This window comes from Amblyomma maculatum, chromosome 3 (genome assembly GCF_055883805.1).
Source record: "Amblyomma maculatum isolate TAMU_Amacu chromosome 3, ASM5588380v1, whole genome shotgun sequence".
In the NCBI taxonomy this organism is placed as follows: Eukaryota; Metazoa; Arthropoda; class Arachnida; order Ixodida; family Ixodidae; genus Amblyomma; species Amblyomma maculatum.
Window position 1 is genome coordinate 16,837,047 of NC_139346.1, and position 22,181 is coordinate 16,859,227.

A 22,181-nucleotide genomic window follows, 5' to 3' on the forward strand; every position below is an offset into this window, starting at 1 on the left:
ACAGCATGCATTTATTCCTGCTGGGGGGTGATCTGGGCACAGTGTGGATTAGACAGCAACGGATTAGACAGCATCATCGCGCTCCGTGGTGTTTGTCTTTTCTGTCGTTCAATGTGTTAGCGCGGTGAAACCAATATGAATAACCAACTAGGCCCAATTCTCGCCATTTTAGCAACGTTTTACCTCTTGTATTTTATTTTCCTTTTCTGTGCAGCCGGATTTGTGGGATTTGTGAAAGCGATTGAGAAGCCGCGCGCTTTCGGCTTAGATAGCTGCCCCACAAGCTGTTTGGGGGTAATAACGGCTCATTGTGTGCCTCGTCATGCCCAATCTACATCCCTTCAATTGAAGCCGCGCGCGCATGGTCGCAAATGGCTGCCGTAGTCACCAAATTGTCACCGACGCCCGTATTCAGTCGCAAACAAGCGCTAATCACATACTGGCTGGAGAGGAGTCAACAGTCTGCTAAAAATTATATATTAATCACACTCACCAACCGCGAAGTGCGGATAGAGTGATATAGAGAGCAGCAATCGCGATGGCATATCGCCGCAGCAGCAAGCCTGATTGAGATTCCAGTGGCAGCAACAAATGCTACGGCCTCGCTGGTGCCATATCGCTGCTGCCGGCCCCCTGGGCAGGGGAACCCGAGGCGGCCCCCGGGTCTGGCGCTGACGGCCGCCTCCCTCCCCCACGGCCGAAGTAGGTTAGTGTGCTGTCGCGGAGAAAGGGCTGCGGGTCACGTGGTCGGCGCGCTATAAGAAGCCGCTTCCCGGCGGGCGGTCGTGCATCTGCGAACAGCTCCTCTTGTGGTAGCCAGCGAGGGAGAGGCAGCCATGGCGAGCATCAGCCTGGGAAGCCACCGGTCGGTCGCCGGGGTCACTGGCTCCCATCGGGGTCAGTGCTCCGCCGCCTGGCTCCTGGTGGTGGTGGTTCTCCTGGCAGGCTCCTCCTGGGCGGCGCCGACAACGGTGAGTCCACTTGCTTTCTCGAACTGGCTTCTCGCTTGCCGGAAACAGTGCTCACCCATCGACGAGCGCCCAAAGACGAGGCCGTGCGAATACGGCGGACAGCGGGTCACGCGCACGTTTTGGGTCGCAGCCTTCGCTGTGATTGACGCGTCGTCTCCACGGGATCTGCGTGGCAGGATCGTTATGGCATTTATAAAAGGGGTATGCGTATTCGAATATTGAGGACGCCTTCCTGACATCCTTTCGTGAGCTCTGCAAACTTGGCGGGCCTAGCGAGCGTCATGTTCCCAAAATGGACGTGGGCTCGGAACTGCCCGAGCACTGGTGAAGGAAGCTTCGCGTGGAGACTACTGAAATTTCCCTTGCTTTTTTACTTCATTATATGCGGGAGGGGAAGCGAGCACATGGTCAATAGGTAATGAGCGTAAAGCAAATAGTTCCGCAGAAATCAAGGTGGCAATAACCTGTGGCGTACCAGCAGCTTGAGAAAAGCTCGTTTTCAACAATGCGAACTTTTGGCCTCCCAAGAGATCATGCTTCGCAAGTCATCAGTATGGATAAGGGAATTTTTGTCTCTCATCCAGTCATACGCAGCTCATTCGATGGGAATCTTAGCAAGCTTTCGTTGCCGCTAATTATAACCTGTGCTGGCCAAAGTGATCACCTTCATACAACGTCTGTATCCTCACTCGAAATTTGTTGTGCGAGGCGCAGTCATGGCCGAGTGGTTAAGGCGACAGACTTGATATCCATTGGAGTTTTTTGTTGTGCGGAGCTGAAGTGCTTCAAACTTCCCACGGGCACATCACTTCTGACTGACTGCTCGGATGTCTTGGCAGAGCATTAAAGGTCATGCAATCTCTCGGCCATATATGCGGTCGGCGTTTTCTCTGAGCCTTTCTCACTCTTGTACAAAGGTGTTAATAGTTGAGGTGCTATTATAATTACCCTTTCGCGTCACACGTAGTTATTTCATACTGCGCCGATATCATTCAGTCGCTCTAGTTAGTTGACCAGCACAGTTAAAGAAAGCGTGAGATGAGGAAAGGCTGACGAATGGTTTACAATACAGAGAGTGCAGCGTAATAGCTCCGTACATAAAACAATCGTGTTAAGAGACACAAAGAGCTCGCATGTATAACTTGCGATCTAAAGTCGCCGTGGCGGGTATATTCAGAAGCCAGCCCTCCGCCTCACTAGTGGACCGTGAGGTAAGACAATAGTTTAGCTCTCCCGGTATTCCTCTAAGCATACGTCACAACGATCAAGGCCAAAACATGAGCCAGGAAGTTTGTAATGCGAGACAAACTGGTGTCTCTTGCCATGGCGCCACTGTGCATCTTTCTGGTTATATTAGAACCGAAAATCAATCCGTTCAGAACAGATTAGCTCCGTACAATAGCACGGGGATCCGTGCGAAAAAAAAAGGTGTTTTCGCGCCTTCCTTGCGGTGTAGGCAGCAGCTATACTTTATTTTGATCTTCTAATTAAAGTTCGGGTTTCTGTGCTGCAATGCTATCTTTTGTATACGGGCGAACTTGAACTTTGGTTTGAGGATAGTTTGCGTCTGCCACCGACAAATTCGTGTATACCCCGTCAATAGCCTTCACCAAAATAAAAAGAGATTTGCTGTGAGCAAACATATTTGTCAATGCGTCTTATATTTGCGTGTTGGTTTTACCATACTTCGCTTCATGGGTAAAAAAAAAAATACGGAGGCTGCAAAATATTTCTGAACATGCGCCAATGCGAAAGTGTGTTTTCTTTTCTGTGTGACATAAACACCAAATTTGTAGTCTAGCCTGCTGCCTCGTCGGTTTCCTCTTGTCACCTTTTTCTGCGCTAGTTAAAATGTCGCACTCATTTGCTCAAACGCGCCAACTAGCCAAAATGTATCTTGATCAGCAAGGCGTCGGCCTTCCTTCAGGGATCATGAACCGGGAATCAGAACATTTGTATTCAACATCAGTGGTGTTGAGGGACCGCGGTCAAAATGCCTCACGATTGGCTTGACGTATACCGTGGTCCCGTGAGCATGGCAACATACAACACGTACAGGTTCGGCTATAATATTACAGAATAGTGCTTGAAATTTTTTCACTCCTGTAGAGAAGGCTAGATTGTTACTCGTATCCATACGCGAGCGCATAGTGACATGTGCTCACATATGCATAAGGTACAGTCTTTGTCAAAAGTATACGGCCCAAGAGGTTCGCTTCTAAGCCCTGTAACACCGCTGCTGGCAACATTACTGGAGTATGAATGGAAGCTAGATGAAAATGAGGGCGAGATTTATCATCAACAAGATTTCGAACGCTAGACTTGCTTTACAAGCCTCGTTGCTGGGCTTAGAACAAACTTCCTTGGGCCGTATACTTTTGACAAAGACTGTACCTCCTGATATTCGCTTGGTGCGGCAAATTATTTTATCGCCCAGGCGTGCTCCGTATTACTCTGGCCGGAACTGCACATGTCACAGAATTATGCGTCCAGTACACAAAGCTGCCCGTGAAAACCGAGTTTTACGATTGCGACCGGCCCACCGACATGCGCGTCTCGATTTTGCTCGGCGACCAGAATATTCCATGCGCTTAAAGACACGTGACCTGCGGCAGAAGAGGGGCGACAAAGCGCTATTTTTGGCGCGACGCTTCACCGGCCCGAGAGAACGGCTGAGCGATATCGGGCGAGCGTACGCTTAGTTCCACTCCAAGCACTGGCGTGCGCTAATTTGTGCCACTCGGCGCTTTTCTTTTTCCTCTCACTGTAAGGGTCGCTGCAAGGAGAACGATAGAAAAGGTGCTTGCTTTTTACCGATTGCGTGTGGGGCTTGTTCAGAAAAATTTGTCAGAATAATTGCCTAATTCAATAATACATTTATCGCCATCGACGTTCGCACGAGGCGGACACGGAACGCATAAGCCACAAAAGAATTGTTTCTCTTTATTGCCTTTATTCACAAATACTACACACTGGACGATTTGCCAAAAGTGAAGCCTTGTACATGCAATACATCTGATTATAAAAACCTCAAATTGGTCACTTTTTTTCAAGATTGATAAACTAAGGAGCACATGACTGTGTTTTCGAAACTTCAGTTATCTGTAGGACAGAATCTCAAATTCTCTCGAGTTGGGAAATGGAGTTTGTCATGAGGAACAGCCACTCGGTGTGTACTCATGCTATCCATATCTGTTACCATTACCTTGTCATACGGAACTCCGTCATCATTATCTGCAATTAGGAGCTGAATTACATGGCAATTCAGAAAGAAATATTTGGGCAAATGTCCTTGTAGGGCATCCTAATAGGAAACTCCGTCCCAACAATATGTAAACACATGTTCAATAGCATCTGATCTTCAACATAAATTAGAGTTCACAACCCATAATACAAAGCTTTTCATCCAGGTCTTCGATAGCACAAGTGTATGCAATTTAAAGAATGTTTTCACAGCAGTCGGTGCAGTTATACTTTTTACATTTTTATATGCAATTCGCCTCGGGCCAGGGGAGTATAATGGCTGGTACACAGGTACGGGCAGGTCAATTTCAATAACACCTTTATAGAGACGTTTTCTGGTGGCACTGGGCAAATATATAAAAACCGCCCATTGTGGTGGCAAACATTTGATGCAATGAACATTGACAAAGCTTTTCGAAACGTAATTGACAAAGAGCACGCAGAAAAAGATCATTTACATGTCTTGAGAATACAACCGGTGACTACTTGGTTAAAAAATAAGTATGACAAAGATAATCCAACAGAACCTGACCCGGCCAAAAAGGCTCATTCGACTTATTCTCCCATGATATGAAGCCGAGATAAACACCGCAAAGACCCTGTGTAGCTTTTGTGCATATATCCGAAACTTGAACGTCAAATCTCATTTGATTCGTCCAAGTCTGTGTCTTATGAGCTAATCGAACATGGAAAAACATGCAGCACATGCACAGTTTGCTCACTGAAACAAGTTGCACGTTGCTTGCCGAGCAAACAATGACATTTGTTTTGCCCACCATTTACCATTCTTGTTCCGGAATTCCTTTGCCTGCTGACACTAGCATGGATTTCTATCCCTGTAGTTTTGTGGGAATCGGAGATAGGTGTTGGTGTCGATAAGCACGTAATATTCGCAGGCTTCGCTTGCCATTCCTCTTGCCAGAACATATATGCCAGCTCCCACTTAGGCCTACTAAAACTACTGACCGTATTCCTGACTGACTAACATTTTCCTCTTCTACACAGAACGTATCATCAGGATATGGTAAAATTCGCACTTCATATGACTGCAACGCAAACTGAGAAATTAATTTACTTGCGAGAACACGCCTGCAAAACGATTCAGTATTATACAAAAAACAATGGTGACAGTGGAGACCATTTCCGCATTGGGCATTGTACTTGCATACTATCACTTTGTTCACGAATAGCCTAGTATTGCAAGTGCTACACGCCATACGTGCACTCTCCACCAGAACCGATCATTAGCCACAAAGAGTCGTTGACACAAAGCTCGCTAGAGGGGCGCCTATGAACGCGTTGTGAAGCGTATGACTTTCTAACGTGGGTTCGAGATGTGTACTCGCCGTGACAGTAAGAATAACTTTAAAAATATCTGTAATTTGATTACACAGAGAACTTTGAGGAACAAAATCATGCAACGAAAATGCTGACGATGCTATCGCGTCTACTTTTAGGCGAAGCTTAAACGTCCTCCTAATATTTTTAGGTGCCTTAAACAAAGACCCTACACGAAGGCTGACGTCTTTCCACGCGGTACAGAAGCGTTTAAACTGTTCTTCCCTCATTTGTCGGGCCTCATGCTTTGAGTAAACTCTCCGAATTGAAAGTGTAAGGCAAACATAGCGTCCCAGGCTGGCCGTCCTGAGCTTTGATGTGCGCGGGTCGCACACACCAATGAAGGGCGTGCTTCAATATTCGGCCGCGCGTACACAATTTACTTGGGGAAAGCGCGAGCTGCGGGCCGATTTCAGGTGTGGTCCTCTCCGTAACGGCTCTTTCCCAACATGAAGGAGCATGACGCACAACGTACTACATAGGCGCCGCCGATTTGTCTAGCTTCTCGCGACTATTCGGAGGAAAAAATTTAGGGATAATTGGTTTTCTGCCAACAGTGGCACAGCAATCACCATTGGCGAGTATGAGTGCACACTTGGCTAGTAAAAAGAAAAAGGAAAACAGCGGAAATTTTTTGTTTTCACAACATTCTGTGCGGTTTCCTATTGTGAACTTGTTGTGCGAACACACATTTCTGCAGCAGCATCAGAATTTTGTGCACTTACACCCGGAAAATACTACAGAGGCACAGACTACAGAAAAGTTAGTACTTTTCTACACAAAACTACACAACTACAGAACGTTAGAGCAGGCTGCAGGAAAGCTCGACAGAAAAATACACAGATGCAAAAATGTACTACAAAAAATTATTGGGGACAGTCTGCCTTTAAGCAGTTGGCTACTAGCTGAGATATAAAGCCCCGATTTAACCAAGGAGTCCTGGCATGCTGATTTTGATGTCCCTTGTGAAATGAGAGTCCCGAGTTGGCAGCTCCAGCAGGAAAATATAACACCAGACACCCTACGTCCAGTCAGAGCGAGGCCATAACAGCGGCCACCTAGCGCCTGCAAAGCTCGTGTTTCACTTCTCACAACACCAGATTTTCTGGGGAATGTGGCCCTTAACGATCGCATGAAATGTCTTCCGTTAGGACAAAACTATAAAAAATATTCTGTCAAAGTTTTGACATGGTTGCGTATTTTATTTTATTTTCCGGGTCTCATTGGAAATTGTCTGCCCAGACGGAGCCCACTCTCACCGAGGGTGGCGGGAACAATGTGACTTCGGCGCCGCTGGTGGCCGAGGCACTCAACGGCAGCAGTGAGGCGGGCTTCTCGTGCGAGGGACGCATCTTCGGCTACTACGGGGACCCAAGCAACTGCTCGCTCTTCCACTACTGCGAGCCGTTCGCTGACCCGGAGAACAACCAGTTCGTGTTGCACGCCGCTTACCTGTGCCCCAACGAGACGGTCTTCAACCAGCTGAGCCTTACGTGCGCCTACGCGCACGAGGCGCTGCCATGCCGCCGTGCGCCCGAGTACTACTACATCAACTCGCACGTGGTGCCCGCGGACAGCGCAGCAGCACAGCAGGACACGCAGGTCAGTACTCAGGAATAATTTGTTCAAGAAGAAGCGTTGCCGCAAAGCCGAGAATTACGTGTAAGGCCTTCGAACATTAAGACTTAGGGAACTAAGGCTGTTAAGGGCCAGGTAGCTTTGCGGAGCTACTGGAGAAGCGCTCGCACAGCAACCGTTTGTATGATCGGGTCAAGTTACATCAGTAACCTTTGCTCCACCGCTGGAAGTCTTTATTCTCAGCCAGCTTCATACCGTTTTCTTTCTGTGCGGTGAATATACCGACAACCATGTCTAAGGTTAACGACACCTGCCTGAAACTGCTTGCTGTAGCTGAATTAGATGGTAATGGCAGCAGGGCTAAAATGAAAGACAGGCAGAGGAAACAAAACGTTCCAGTCACTGAGATGCCCGAATAAGTGTTATATAAAAAGATGTAGAGCAATTTTACGCAATAATGAAGGTGATGATTTACAGGTCACGAAACAAAGTCCTAATTGACAAAATAGTTGAAACAAATGTTGACACTAAAAGCACTGACGCATTGAAACAGCAGCAGCAGACCTAGAACCCACTTTGACTCTCGCTGAACCAGAAATGCAGCCTTATCTCAAAGAATAAAAGCGAACCATATCTGTCATCGGTTTCGTTGATGAAATAAGCCTCCAGGACCTCGAGCGAGGCACTTTGGTGAGCTGCAGTGCGACAGAAGCCCTCGATGTTCTGCTCCCTTCCTCTGGTTGTGTCGCCGAGCTGGCGGAGTGGGCACAGTAGCGGATTTCGCGTAGGTCACAGTAGCAGCGACTCAGTACACAACCGGCCTTAAAGTGCCGCCGGCCTAACAAGACATTAAAGACCGATCAATTTAGTCTGCACCGATAGAGAACGGCTGCTTATCGCCAAAGGTCGACGAAAACTGAGTTTGTGACTAACTAATTTCATGTAATCCAGACATTACGTACACGCGCTTCTCAGTGCCACATCCGACACTGCGGAGATTGTTGCGATTTTCACTTCAGTGGGGGTAAAAATAAGTTCCCTTGAATCCGACTTTATTTTAATAAACGAGTCACACGACACGGACACACGAACGGACACACGAACGCTCGTGTGTCCGTTTTTTGCTGTTGTCCGTGTGTTTTTTATGCGCTTTCCAGGTTTAACATGTCTACCCAACTCAATTAACGCAGTCATTAGTGCATTACACGGATCTCAGTGCACGTCTTGAAGCTTATCACTTATCGAGCACTTTTCTCGCCGAGTTCCTTCGTACCTAGCGGCGATTAAGTTTGCATTCGAAAGAAATTGCGGTCGAATGGTGCGGCGCTCCTTCGTTACTCTCCTGCTTATCCTGCCAGCGTCGATGGAAAGTCGGCTGAACTCAGCCGCTTGTCCTTCTCATCCTCTTTTGTATGTGAGAAATTGTCTGTGGTGACCCTCCGTGGGAGCCGCGTGGCCTGTACGGCAGTTGAGGTCGAGGAGCGAGTGCCGGACTGCCGCTTTTCGAGATGTTAAAAACACCGCGTACATCAACTGAAGTTAGAGCGAATAATGAGATGAACCGTGGGAACAAGGCTTGAAATAACAAGCTCACACTTTTTGCGATGTTTTAGTCCTGTCGTCCTAGCAGTGAGCGAGTTATTCGGAAAGGCATACCGGGACAACCTGTCCCGCGCTCTGCGCTCTCACACCATCGCAAGAGCTCGAGGCCACTCGTGTGCGTAACTACTAGCTCAGCGGTAGTAGGGTCCACCCCAAAGAAACATGGTGCTAAGTGCGAGAATCGCCCCTTCGATGTAGCTCGGGGCATGTAGTGCGTGTTGAGCTTTTCTTTGCGCACTCAACTTTCGCATCCATCAACTTCATTACTGACTTCGGCGTCCGAGGAAGCTTCCAATTCCTCAATGCTTTTTGACACATGGCCATTTTTTCTCATGTTAAAAAGGTTCTTTGATATAATCTGCGGGTGGATATTATTCGTAAGCTACTTCACGGCCTCGAAATTACTGCTCTGCAACCGGGCAATATGAAAAGAAAAGGGCAAACCTAATCGGAATTCACAAAACTGGCCTGGAAAAAAATAAACCCTCGAATCACTGAAATGCGTCCTCGAATCAAGACCAAAATGCAGCCAGCCACAGTGCTCACAAAATAAACGTGAGGCTTGTCCGCCGCCTCCTCAATTGTATGAAATTTTTTCTTGTCTCCTTATGCCCAACTCCAGTCCATACTATAAGAAATGTTAATCTTTTGGTCCACATTTTTATTCCTCTCCTGCATAAAGCCTCTTGTAGTTTAAGTTATTATTAAACCATAAACATGAACGCTATTTCAAGACACACGCTTCCGGCGAAATGTGTTCAGCTGAAAGACAGGATTACAAAACAAAATAACATTGATGACTTCTCACGGGCGCTATGTGAAAAGAGAACGTGCTTGGCTGGAACAGACTTCAACTGTAGCGTCCAGGCACCGAATATTGCTCTTAAGCTCCGTTCTTGTCAGATATTGAATGTGGTCGTCTTAACTAGGCCCATGCAATAAATTGCGGAATAGAAGCGCACTAAACACAATCGAGGCGGCAACTGACTCTTACCTGCCGCCGACTGTCCCTTCTTCTAGCCCTGCTCTCCTGCTGCGTTACAGGTTATCTAAATATCCAGATAAATTCTCTTCTTACAAAATGTCCCACCAAAAGTTCTGTTCAAAAGAGACCTTGACCATGCCTGCACTGAACGTTCCGCTGCATTAACTCGCCAAACTGGCCTCCCGATTTTCTGGTCCATATCTCGCCGGTGGTGGGCGGCTTCGGAGTGGGACACTTGAAATAGGATGCTGTATCACGTAAGGCACCCTGATGGTCTTTTTCGACTTCAATCGTCACTACCATGTGAAGCTCGTTGCAATTCCCCACATGTATTCATCTGACCTGAAGAGGCCGCACCTGGGTCGCGCTGTGACCACCCTTTACAATATTTTGGGCAGCATGTAGACTGTTTAATTACTTCTCACAATAAAGTCTATTTATAGGCCATGGTAAATTTAAGGGCGCCGAAAACTGCACACACATACACACAAGCAAAGAAAATGGGACAGAGCGCTTACAGTTTTTAAATCCATTATTTGAATTTTGCCTATCGACAAATTTAAGACTATAGATTGTCTCAAACGAAAGGAAATGAAGGCTGCCGCCAACTGCAGTCTATGAACAATCTTTTATAGTGTCTATATATACAAAAGGAGTATGCGCTTTACTCTGTAGAGCCTATAAACGAAACAACTAGGTAAAAACGATGGCAATAGCCTCTATAAGAGTCTGTATGTCGCTGTTCCTAAGCCGCCACCGTGATGAATGCTTCGGGCACTATGAGACCTATAAGGTAGCTTTGTAGGTGAACTGCGAAGCGGCTCCAGCGATAACGATTAACACCATAAAACCCCAACATATCTGCCAAAGTGCGCCGAGGCAGTGTGGCGTCGATCCGAAGATTACTTTGGCATGCCTCTTAAATATCACCCATCCTCGCGCTCTCCTCAGGCGTGCACACTGTCTACTGACAACCAGCCCATCTTGAACATTCCAAAGATGGGCACGTCTTGTTTCTGTTCTTCTCTTGAACAGAAGGGATACAGCCCAGTCGTTTTTCCTTGTAGATGCGGAGCAATGCAAATGAGATGAAAGAGGAAACAGAACCTAGTAAAATACGCCTGCTCCAACATGTGCTGGCAGTGGAGGACGGACATCTCCTATGCGTGCTCGCCTGGCACGTCGGACGCATGAATGCGCCCTCGTCTGCACACATCAAAGCGCCCACGTCGTCCGGCAATCATTCGCCAGGTGACGCGGGCCCTGCGCTGCTCTCTGTCATTGACAGAAAATTCCCCTTTGAGCTTCGTGGTAAGCGCGTTTTTCACGAAGCATCCCTCAACAGCCGCGCAGATAGCCGATATATCGTAGCTGGCGTCGGAACTGCCCGTGATCGCCCTCACTCCGCAGCGGCCGATGTTGGGGCACTTGACCTGAGGTTGTGCACCGTCTCGGCCCGTTCTCCTTCCTCGTGCGCCGCTAACGGGTCCACCGCACGCGGAAAGCGGGCAGCCTATTTCGAGATTGGCCGATGACGCTGTGGCGCGCGATAGGAAACCAGTTCCCGGTAGGGGCGCTGCCGCTTCAGTGCGTCGAGGAAAAACAAACGGTTCGCCTCGCAGGGGCGGCCATGCTTTCACCCGTCTCCTTCCTTCCACGGACTGCGATGCCCGAGAGGTCCAGGAAATTCCTTGCGAAAAGACTTGCAGCTCATGCGACAATCATTAGCCGCTTTCGCCCATCGCCTGCCCCAGAAACGAGGGCTTCGCTCTTTCCGAAAGGGCATCCTTCGGGAGCTCGAAGCCAGTGAGGCCTTCTCACTGTTCGTGCAGAGCAAGAAACTGCGTTAACACCATTTCTCTTGCACATTGATCCTGCTCTTTGGCACGATGTTGATGCACAAAACATTGCTGAGTACTTTCGTAAACAATGTTTCAGTGGTCCCATGATATGCCCGAAATGAAAGAAGATGAACGAATGCACTCGAGATGAATCACTAGTGTGCGGTAAATGTGACGAAACAATGAAGCGCATTCGATTACAATTCAGATATCAATGAAGGCCAATCACTATATTTGCGGTTGTTCGGTAAAGAAACCGTTACAAATGCACCCGCGGTGTAGACTTTAGTGCGGACCTCTGTTTCATGATGTCGCACAACTCCCCAAACTATCAGTGACTGGTCATGTCAGAGGAAACATATAAAAATTAACAAGAGCTACATGGTTGCTGCCCCTAGTCCAGGGCTCCACTGACGGCACCTGACTGGCGGTCTAGTTTAATGATCCAGGTTGTAGCTGACGTCGGGTAAAACTGTCATCTGCAGAGGCAAGTCTGCGATATTTCACCCCCATGGTCGGATAATTAGGAGCGCGGGAACCTTTATGCAGTCGCGTTAATATTCGATAACTATATATCAAGGCGGAAAAAATTGACGAACGTTCACGCTTTGCTTCCGGAATAGACGCGGTAGTGCTGCCGCGTTTTCATTCCGCATGTTATTTTATTCTTGTCCGTTTAGGTTGCTGTTTGGCAAAAGGAAAACGCAATATCTGTCTCATCTCTCAGTGTACACTAACCGGCTTAGAATCGGAAGCATATATGTTGTCGTTTCGAACCCCTCTCGCAAGCTAGTCTCCAACTTGAGTAGGAGATGGGGGCTGAATGGGGAACAAAACACCATCCGGAAGGCTAAACAGGTTGCGTCGCACTTTTTTCACAAATGATGTTCACGCTACAACCACCAAAGCCGACTTTACGGTTGGCTCTCGCTATCGTGTAAAAACACAAGTCTGCTTCAAAAGGGATCGCAAATCGTCGGTGACATTCCGCGACTCCTTGCGGAGAGTGAGCACCTCTCGGATATGCTCGGCGCAATCAGTTGCAGATCGTTAGCGCCTCATCTGAACCGCAGAAATGCCGCTGGTGCGAATGCGTACAAGAATGGCGATGTCATTTTATAATCCACTTCACGCACGCAGACGTGCCTCTTCGCTACTTTCAGCTGACCCACGCGCTATAAATGGGCTGCCCTTTCTCCTGCTGCCGAGAGTGCTGGCCGGTCGTTGACACTGCACAATTTATCACTCAAATGCTCCATTTCCAGCATTGAGGCGACTTGATTGACAGAGAGAACATTGTGGATACGCCCAAAGTGGCCCTGTACCGTTCGGATACACGCGTAAAAATTAATACCCGGCTCTGCGGCACCTGAACAGTGCTAATGCGGTAAATGTATGAATGTGAATCCATACGTTTCTCGATTCCAATCGTGATGTCGTTCAAGTGATCGCAACAATGTTCTTGTTTTCGTCAGACGCCGTCCACCTAACGCTTCGCAAAGGCTACAATCAAATTGCAAAACCTCTCACCAGCATTAGTTCAGCACCCCGCCGGGGTGGCCTTGTTGTTGTCGAGCTAGACTGCGCAGCTCACGGACGTCGCTTGATCCTAGGTGCGGTGGTCGCTTTTCGAAAAGCAAGGCGCCCGTGGTCACGTGCGATGTCAGTAACATTAACGAAGCTCAAGTTATTTACTGACCCGAAGCCCTCTACTCATAGCCCTTGATACGTTAAAGCAAAACTGAACCACATTTAAAGAACAGTTATGCAAAAATGCACAAGTGACCTTTCAAAGGACCTAAGACTAGACTGAAACTCTACAAAACTGTCCAACCAATGCATGCAGTCTCCTTACACTGAGCTTTGGACAGATGTTATTATATCACTCATGGAAGGATGGGCAGCTAAGACATTCTAACAATCTAAGAAGCTACAACATTTTCAAACTGCGAGATCATTGAAAAAAAGTCTGGGACACAATGCCTCAAGCATATTTTATTGCGTTAGCGCCAGGTTCGAGCCCGTGGAATCGTCCCGGGAAGGGCCACGTTTGACCTTGAGAGACCCAAGTTTGCAGATCCTGCCAGCACATATATAAAGAGGCGCTTTAACGTGCCCTTAGTGTCCTATAGGGGTAACGTGAATGCCAGGGTCCTGGCAGGTTGATTCTGACATAACCGTCCCATGTGAAACATCCAAGTTGGCACCTCCTGCCAGGGAACCAGGGTCACGGACTGAAAAAAGAAAAAGACTAGAGAAGGAGGTAGACTACATGCTGAACCATAAGCGCAGCCATAGTGGTATTCCTAACGCCAATCATACCGGTTTGACCAGAGCTAAACCACAGCCAATATTTTTATTAATACTTTATAGCTACGATCTAAATAGTAATAAAGTTCACAACTATTAGAACACTAAGTTACAACATTGTGTGAACGGTAAGGTAAACATTACAGTACACGTAATGTTTCGCGCTAAGTCTCAACATTAAATTATCATTTACATGACTGCATTAATATAATATTTTTTACACTAATCCACTACTAAAACAATGCACTACTGTTTATGCTAGAACATATATCGTTCTTGTTTAGTTTTTTAACTTCTACATAGCGCTTCAATGTATTCGGCTGATTCGTCTCCGTGGATATCAGCCCGACCCAGCGGGATGCTTCACGATAGTGCCAGCCATCGTGAAAGCGACAGTGGACTCAGCTCGAGGCCGCGAGGTCGATGGCAATGTTAGACCGAAGAAGACCCCTACCGAAGAGGCACCCGACGCATTTTTCCTGCAGATGTAGACGGCGACTGTGACCACCAGTACTTCCGAATCAACACCTGAAAATCAACAAACTCTCAGAGCCAGGTCGATAGGTTGCAGCAAAACTTATGAGCATTGATCGTCCTCGAACAGAAGTGGCCGGGGGTCAGTCGATCTTGAGGCCGCCACTTCGCCGCCGAGCTGGTGAGCGGTGCAGGCCAGGTATGCGGGCCGCACGTGCCATTAAGGACGACCACGCACAATGGAAGCAGTCATTACTGATGTGGAACGCTGAGCCCCTAGAAAACAAGGCCGCACTCGGGTCAGCGCCCTCTCAACCGCGCGTCCACTTTCGAGTTTTGGCACGCCTACATCGAAGAATCCGGACTAGCCGCAGAGGTCGCGTTTTCTTTCACATACTTGTAGCTTTGGTCCTCAGCAATCAGTCAGCCCAAGCGCACAGTGAAACAAAGCTCGCTTCCACAAGTTCTGCATCTCCCATCCCCAAGGCTTGACTTCCGACCCTGTGCAGGTCGTGTCCGCATCTGATTTTTCATTTTCAATTTGAGCGGCTACACTAACTGAAAGTCCCATAGGTTTTCAAGCCTCATATGCTTTCTTCCTGCTAAGGTCAAAAGGGGACGATTCAGAAAACAAATGTGCGTTGTAGCCATATGCACTGTATGCAGCCACATATATTCTTGATTCACTGTATCATTATGTTCGCTTAAAATCTATAGGCACTCTGAAAGAATACTCTGAAATAATTTTTTATCGAGGATGATGTTCGTTCAGTGCGCCTAAGTACAAGTGTGAGCGCTCTCACTTCCATGCCTGTCTTGCACCTTTCGCGCTCAAGATCACAAAGTAGCGCTTGTATTTGACAGGAGGTATTTTATGCCTAAACTCTCCGTTGCAGTACCTATATAGTGCAATGGAGCCCGTGTAGGCATAGCGAAAGAAAATGTAATGGGAAAGGTGGAAGTTAATTGCATCCACGTAGGTTTTAAAGCACGAGACAGAAAATGTGGGTTATATTTGCAAGTATTGATCGGTGCCTTCAGCAGAACACAAGGAGACGATCAGGGTGAACTGGTCATCGTCCGGCATTAGACATTTCAATATGCTCCTTCCCTCTTCTGCTTCGGGAAGCAGCAGGAAAGCGACAACGCCCATCATGAAAGCACGAAATTCTTTATCTTGCCTGCAAAGTCCACTGACCCGAGCTCTTGAATAATTTCCCAGGTGCTTTGGCACCAAAGCAATAAATATGGCATTGCGTTAACATCTTCTGAAAGACTGTTTTCACAACACTCACCGTTATGAAACGGTAACCGAAGCTATATTAAGCAAACATGAGGTCTTCAAAACAATTCTGGTAACAAAAAGCGAGAGGAAAAGGCACAGCTGGCTTCTTCACATTCAGCCACACTAATCAGTATATTTCAACGTGTATTTAATTACAATTCACGTTACAGCGCCGAAGCATTACAGCAGGGGAGTGGGTACGGTTTCAAAGTGACATTTTCGTCCCCGGACAAAGACGAGCTGTTCTTCAACTACGACGTTTCTGAGAAAGCTGTACAGCTTTTGGTTTGCAGCCGTATGGCTGCGCTTGGGTGGATGCCAATTACCAATTGCTCCCGTATTACAAAGCGACAAATAAATGAACAAAATACATACAGTCGAAGGGCCGCCATTTGTGATGCTTTTTCCTAGTTTGCAAAAGGGGAACGTTTTTTCGGATATGTTTTTTTCCCCGGGACCCGATATCTGCTGGGCGGGCAGGAATAGTTGTCCAATACTGCAAGTGGTCCTTCATCGGAAGTCAGCTGCTGGTAGCTATGTACGGCTAAATCGCCACCAGTTTAAAATAATATTTAGACGGAATAAATTATCAGTTCGATAGGGACCGCATTTCAAGAGCGGCCATTCAGTTTTATTCGGCTGTCTTTAATGCCACTTCCCTACACCTCTTAGCTCTTTCGTTTCCAGTTCAATTCGCTCCGACAGCACACAGTATACAAATGTCATCTAGGCGATGACTGATCTAGAAGCTTACTAAACTGTCCCCTGCTTTCATTTGGCCAACAGCTTCTGCGTTCCTAATTACACAGCCTCCCATAACAGGTTGGCCGCAACAGTTGTATGAATTACTATATTAAAGCTTCCTGTTGGGCGAGTTGGCAGCTTATCTTTATTTAGGGGTTTTATTGAACACACAAAGGTTATGGCAAGAGATTGTGCGTGTGTCTCACCCCTCTTGTCCTTGTCTTAGCGCTATGGAACCCCTACATCAAGATAAAGCTATATCTTGTCCCACTTAATATTGCGTAATTGTGCTTAAAAACTCAAATGATGCCTTTCACATATTTATTATGTTGCTAATGGCAACGCCTGCTCGCATATAACCGCGAGTATATAATTTCCATGGATTTCGGCGGCTTTCATTCGGTTCGCGGCATAGATTATATGTTCGGTTACTTTCAGATCATCGTTCTCATTAGCCACACTTCTTTTGCGTACACAGCCTACAAGGCAATATTGCGCCCCTTACGTTTCTAAAACGCGCTTTACTGGCATTTACTGTGGATACCTTCTCTGAACTTCCTTCTACTCGGCGATTGTTGCAGTCAAGCTGCCTGTGCGTGGCGCTCGCTGTTGCCTGTTTCTTAGATGGTGGTCAACAGCCACGTAGAGCGTTCTTGCAGTTCCCTTATCTCTACCTTCGAGAAAAGGTATTTTCAGAAATATAATGCTTTAGCGGCACCACGAATTTTATGGCGATAGGGTCTGGGGCCCAATATCGTTTTATTCCAGGTAGCTCTAGGTGCTGCCTTCGCGTTCACAGAGAAAATTACCTGCTTACAGCTGTCATACTGCATTGATTCAGCACTTTAATTAGATATTCATAGTCTTGTCAAAATACACCGTTGCACCGACTTCTCGACACTTGAACCATGTTTGCAGTGAGAGAAAATGCGAGCAGGTACCCGAAAGAACGTTTATCAAAGCATGCGACCACAGACGCCAAAACGCGACTGCTTCTGATTCGCTCAAGACAGCAGCAGAGAGCGCAACGCTGACTGCGCCATGATACGTACTCATGCACTAGTGTTTCAGAACAGATGCACATCAGTGACATAATTAACAGCATGTTAGGAATAACAGACGTCCTGAAAGGGCGCGTTCTGAACATACCTTAGGACATCACGCTGCCTCAACGTGTTTCTTGCGTGACCAGAGCGGTCTTGTTCGGCCGGCACTGTCGAGCAGCAACAAGACGCCGTCGCACGGAGAGGCCAGTGCGCAGCGAAGAGGACGCTCCCTTGTGATCGGACTGCACGGGAGCCGTGCTTTCACCCGAAAGAGCCTGCAGGACGTGCTAAGACATGAATAAAGATGCTGAAGTAATCTTTATTCATCGTGAAGAGGTGACGCAGCGAAACCATAAAAACACGCCAAAGCTACAAAGATTTTTCACAGCCGCATCGTGGGGAATCAACGATTTTCCTCAAGTTGTGAACGGGTCCAAGCCATTGCTTCTCTTAGCAAGGAGATACTAGCGCAGCTTTGTTTCCGTGGCTGAATTGTGCTCAAGCAACAAGGACAGCGGAAGATAGAGCAAGAGAAGCATTATCATTGCGAATGCAGGACATCATGGACAAGCGCTTGTGGAGTGAGTTCTTTTCTCTTTTGTGAAACCTTGAGCTGTTTTTCTGGCACTACACTCGAATTTCCCACGCCGGGAAACTATCCCGGAAGGCACGATAGGACCTTGTGATTTTCGCGCAAGCGATGTTTAAGGAAATAATTCTAACTATAACAAATTCACGAAATGATTCAGCTGAAGCGAAACATGGAACATGCTTGTGCGGCTGGCCATTTCAAAGAGCGTCTAAGCGGTGACCAGCAGGGCTAAAGGGAAGCCCTTTGAGGCTGCCAGCCTTTCTGGCTGTCGTTGACAGCTGAGAATAGCACCATCCAGGCTGTCAACGTTACGCGCACGCAGACATTCGTCTGCTCATTCTTCGCTCTCGGACGCCCAGAAATTCCACCAAAGGAGACGCACCACTCTCTGATCGCCATATAGCCTTTTCCTTATGGTCGTTCGGGAAGTGTGGGCTCAGGAACATTCAAAATGAAGTGCGGCAGGACAGAACGAAATATATATTGTCGACTGAGAAACATTCAGGGAAAAGGACATGTGTTCATATTACTTTTTTTTCTTTTTTCTTGTTTTATTTAGCCTACCGTGGTATCTGTCGGTTCATAGCCCTTTTTTTGTATATGCTGCTTAGCATGTGTGTATATATATATGTGTGTGTTGGATAGATTCACCGTTGTTTGTATACTGGATAACATCGTGTCGCTTCTACTAGTTGCAGTTTGATCACTTGTACGTCGCACTCCAGAATAATTCACATCCACGTTACGCCCCACCTAAAGGTATGCCTGAATGAAGGCTATAAGACCTGCAAATAGGTTGCATGTCGCTGGGAATTTCGACGCGCTCTGCGAAATGTCGTGTGGTCAGGAACGCCAACCGCCTAAACCAGTCGTTACCCTTCCAGGCGCACCCAATTACATCCAGGAAAACCAGTGCGGGAATGTTACGACGCATTTCGTGATGGAAGCGTAGGCGTACTGTCCTCTGTTCGCGGCGACCCAGTTCTTCCGCTCTAGCTCGAATGTCACAATAGGGCGTTCAGTGGGCAGAGAGTGCAAAAAGATACGACCAGACATCGACTGAAGACCCAAGAAATGCCCTTCAGTTTGCCGTTGGCCGTCATTTAAGACAGAATATCGGGCGCGTTATCGGGCAAATCGGCTGAAAGGCACTATATTAATCATAAGATATCTTTAAGGCCCCCTTCATGTGAGCATCATACGCAGAAGGCAGTGAATCTTAAGCCGAACACGAGGGCGATCGTGATGCAAAACTGGAAGTTTTAATTCCAAAATTCTCCGTCAGGACGGAATCTTGGTGCTTCCACATAACTAAATTCCGAAAACACGACGAGCACAAACGAAGGAAGAACACACATGACACGGAAAATCGCTTTAATGGCCGCTCACTAAAACAGCCAGCGCGCTGGGCACACCTACGACGACTCTCAAATGGGAGCGCTGTATACTTCCACAATACGGTTCTCCTTCATTTGCATGCTGACGTTCTGTCCAGAGTTTGACCGTACCATCATTCCCATATGCCTTGAGGCTGTCACGAGAGACGGCTTCTTCCCTATCAGCGTGCGAGAACTAAATCAACCAGACCACCGCGTCAATACAGCAAAACCTTATTGGTGCAACCATTTCCGTCGTGGTGGGGAGCAACTTGCAAGATGCTACTGACGGCCAGTTTGCTCGCTCGAGCGCCTAAGTAGTTCACCGTTTGTCTTTCCTCAAGGGCGCGGCACACTTTTGCGTTCCACCGGACCAGCTTCAAACGGCATTGTGCATGCTGCCACGCTTCGCGGAGTTCGCAGTCCAGGAAATTCGGCCAGCGATCCGTGACAGGCGCTGCCTGCATGCAGCGCACTCGAGCGCTCTTTCTAGGGCTCGCACACACAACGGACACGCAACTTCGCGGGCGAGCGTCCCGCTTCGGGCGCGCAGTATAGATGCGGACGCTGATGCTGCGCAGTGCACGTCGGCCACTGATATGGCGCGCAGCCATTCGTTGAGGCGAACTATGAAGTAGTGAGGCCAGTTCATTTCTCCTTCGGCTACTGACAGATGCACCGGGTAGGTTAAATGATTACTGTGGCTTAGATTACGCTACTTTACCGGGTCACACATAACAAGTAAGAGGAAAACCGCGGAAGCCGCTTCTCGATGGAGGCGCAAAGCAAGGCGCCCGTGTGCTGTTAATGCACGTTAAATAACTCCAGGGGGTAAATATTTGCGGAGCCCTCCACTATGGCGTCTCTTATAGTCGTTGTTGTTCTGAGATGTTTAAATCCATAAACCAAACTAAGTTTAAGGTCTATCTATAGGGGCACGATGCTGCATAGGAGCGCCGTGCTGCCGACCGGCACAGATATGCTTTCCTTTTTCACAATATCTTATAGTGAATATTTTATTACAATAATTATTTACGCAAAATACTATATTACATACATAAAAACTTCGCTTTAAGCGATCGAACCGTGCGAGGTGCCTACGTGGCCTAGCTCTACCACACCGGGGTTCTAATCGTGGCTAATTACTGCGTTATTTTCCTGCAACATTCATTTATTGATATTGTAAAGAGGAAAATGTACTCTCGAAGATGGACTGTTCCTGATGGCCTCCTAGATCGCGTCCCAGTACCTCTAATAAACCCCCTGTCCTACATTTGGTGGAAGTGCTGGGTGAAAAACGACTGTCCTGCAGCTCTGTAGCCGCACTCTTCCTACACCTGCCTGCCATGCCAGACGACGTCCAACATCATGTATGCAGGCGGGTCCAACTGTCATCTGTGCCGGCTCCCTTCGCCAGCGGGACCCGGATATCTTCAGCGGGACTGATGAGCACGATGTTAGAGTGGCTAACTTCTTGCGAACGGGCGAGCATCTACAATAAATGGGACGACGAGACTAAATTGAACACCGTCATATTTTGTCTGACCGGTGCGGCAAACTTGTGATACCGTAAATATGAAAGCGACGTCCGTACATGGGCTGCATTTAAAACGACGCTCGCAGAAGTCCTTGGTCGCCCAGCTGTCAGGAAACTGCGTGCCGAGCAGCGCTTACGCGAACGGTTGCAGCAGGTTGGCGAAAGCTTTACAAGCTATATCGAAGAAGTCGTTGACCTGTGCAAGCGTGTTGACGCCAACATGCCGGGGGCCGCCGAGATTAAACACATCATGAAGGGTATTGACCATGACACCTTTCAGATGTTGTCAGCACGCGACTTGTGTACCGTCTCACAAGTCTTCACGCTCTGCCAAAGCTTCGAGGAGCTACGTAAGCAGAGGCTGTTGACGGTTCAGCCCCAAGCACAGGTTGAATGGCTTTTCGGACTGACGCCTGCACCCGACAACCCATCGTTGCTGCAGCAAATTAAAGCATTTAATCGTGAAGAAGTGGCGCGGCAGCTTTCCCTGCTTCCTAGCCCTCAAGAGCAGCCCCACCATTTGGCCATTGCGACAGGCTATCCAGCAGCAGGTTGTCGAGGCGCTTCCACCTGTCCATCCGCCATCAGTTGTCGCTGCAGCTCCTCTGACTTATACCGACGCCGTTTCAAAGATAGTCCGGGAGTACCTGATAAAATCCAGAGCCGCAAAAGAGAATTGCGTTGTCGTCGGATGGTTGCATACGGAATGTCAACAATGTCGCGTAAAACTGGTTTTCACGATTCAGTCCGTGGGTCTTTCAGTGAAGTACCCGGCACTGCGCGAAAAAGGAGGGAAAGAAGCTCTGTATGGCAGGGCTTCGGATTAAATAGTGAAGATTGAATTCAGTCACACGGTGTTTCTTAACACCCGCTGACACACGGGCGTCCGTTGTTTTGCATCGGAACGGTGCATGTTGCTGTTGCGATAAAAACGCAACAAAGATTTTACGCGAAAAGTACTCAGCGTTCCGAGAGGCTTCTCCGTAACCCAAAACTGAGAAGAACGTGCCGGAAAAAATACGTAAACACGATTTCGCATCCAAAATGTGACGCAGCCGTTCTTTCTGTAGCGTAATGTGATTTCGATTCCCACTTGGCCGGATATCTTCTAGTTTGCAGTAGACATGTGCCTCCAAACTGTGCCATTGATTGCTTTTCGTAATTACCCAAAGGGCAACTTGAATAGAAAAATATTCTAGTTTCCAAGAAATGAAAAAGGGGTGTTAAAGGCGCAATTGTGTCTACATTTATATACAGTT

General features: G+C 47.7%; 1 protein-coding gene and 1 long non-coding RNA gene across 2 annotated transcripts in view; one reads left to right on the forward strand and one right to left on the reverse strand.

Annotated features, from left to right (window-relative positions):
* Nucleotides 1-435: 435 nt before the first annotated feature.
* Nucleotides 436-22,181, forward strand: part of LOC146194274 (uncharacterized) — a 29,244-nt gene continuing 7,498 nt past the window's right edge. Inside the window, exons 1-2 of the mRNA XM_084596035.1 lie at nucleotides 436-971; nucleotides 6,795-7,154. Coding sequence (XP_084452161.1) covers nucleotides 837-971; nucleotides 6,795-7,154 — 495 coding nt within the window. The 5' untranslated portion in view covers nucleotides 436-836. The remainder of the gene's footprint in view (nucleotides 972-6,794; nucleotides 7,155-22,181) is intronic.
* Nucleotides 13,573-22,181, reverse strand: part of LOC146194275 (uncharacterized) — a 28,863-nt gene continuing 20,254 nt past the window's right edge. Inside the window, exons 4-5 of the long non-coding RNA XR_014705436.1 lie at nucleotides 17,521-17,704; nucleotides 13,573-13,792 (exon numbers count right to left, since the gene is read on the reverse strand). This is a non-coding gene — a long non-coding RNA (uncharacterized LOC146194275). The remainder of the gene's footprint in view (nucleotides 13,793-17,520; nucleotides 17,705-22,181) is intronic.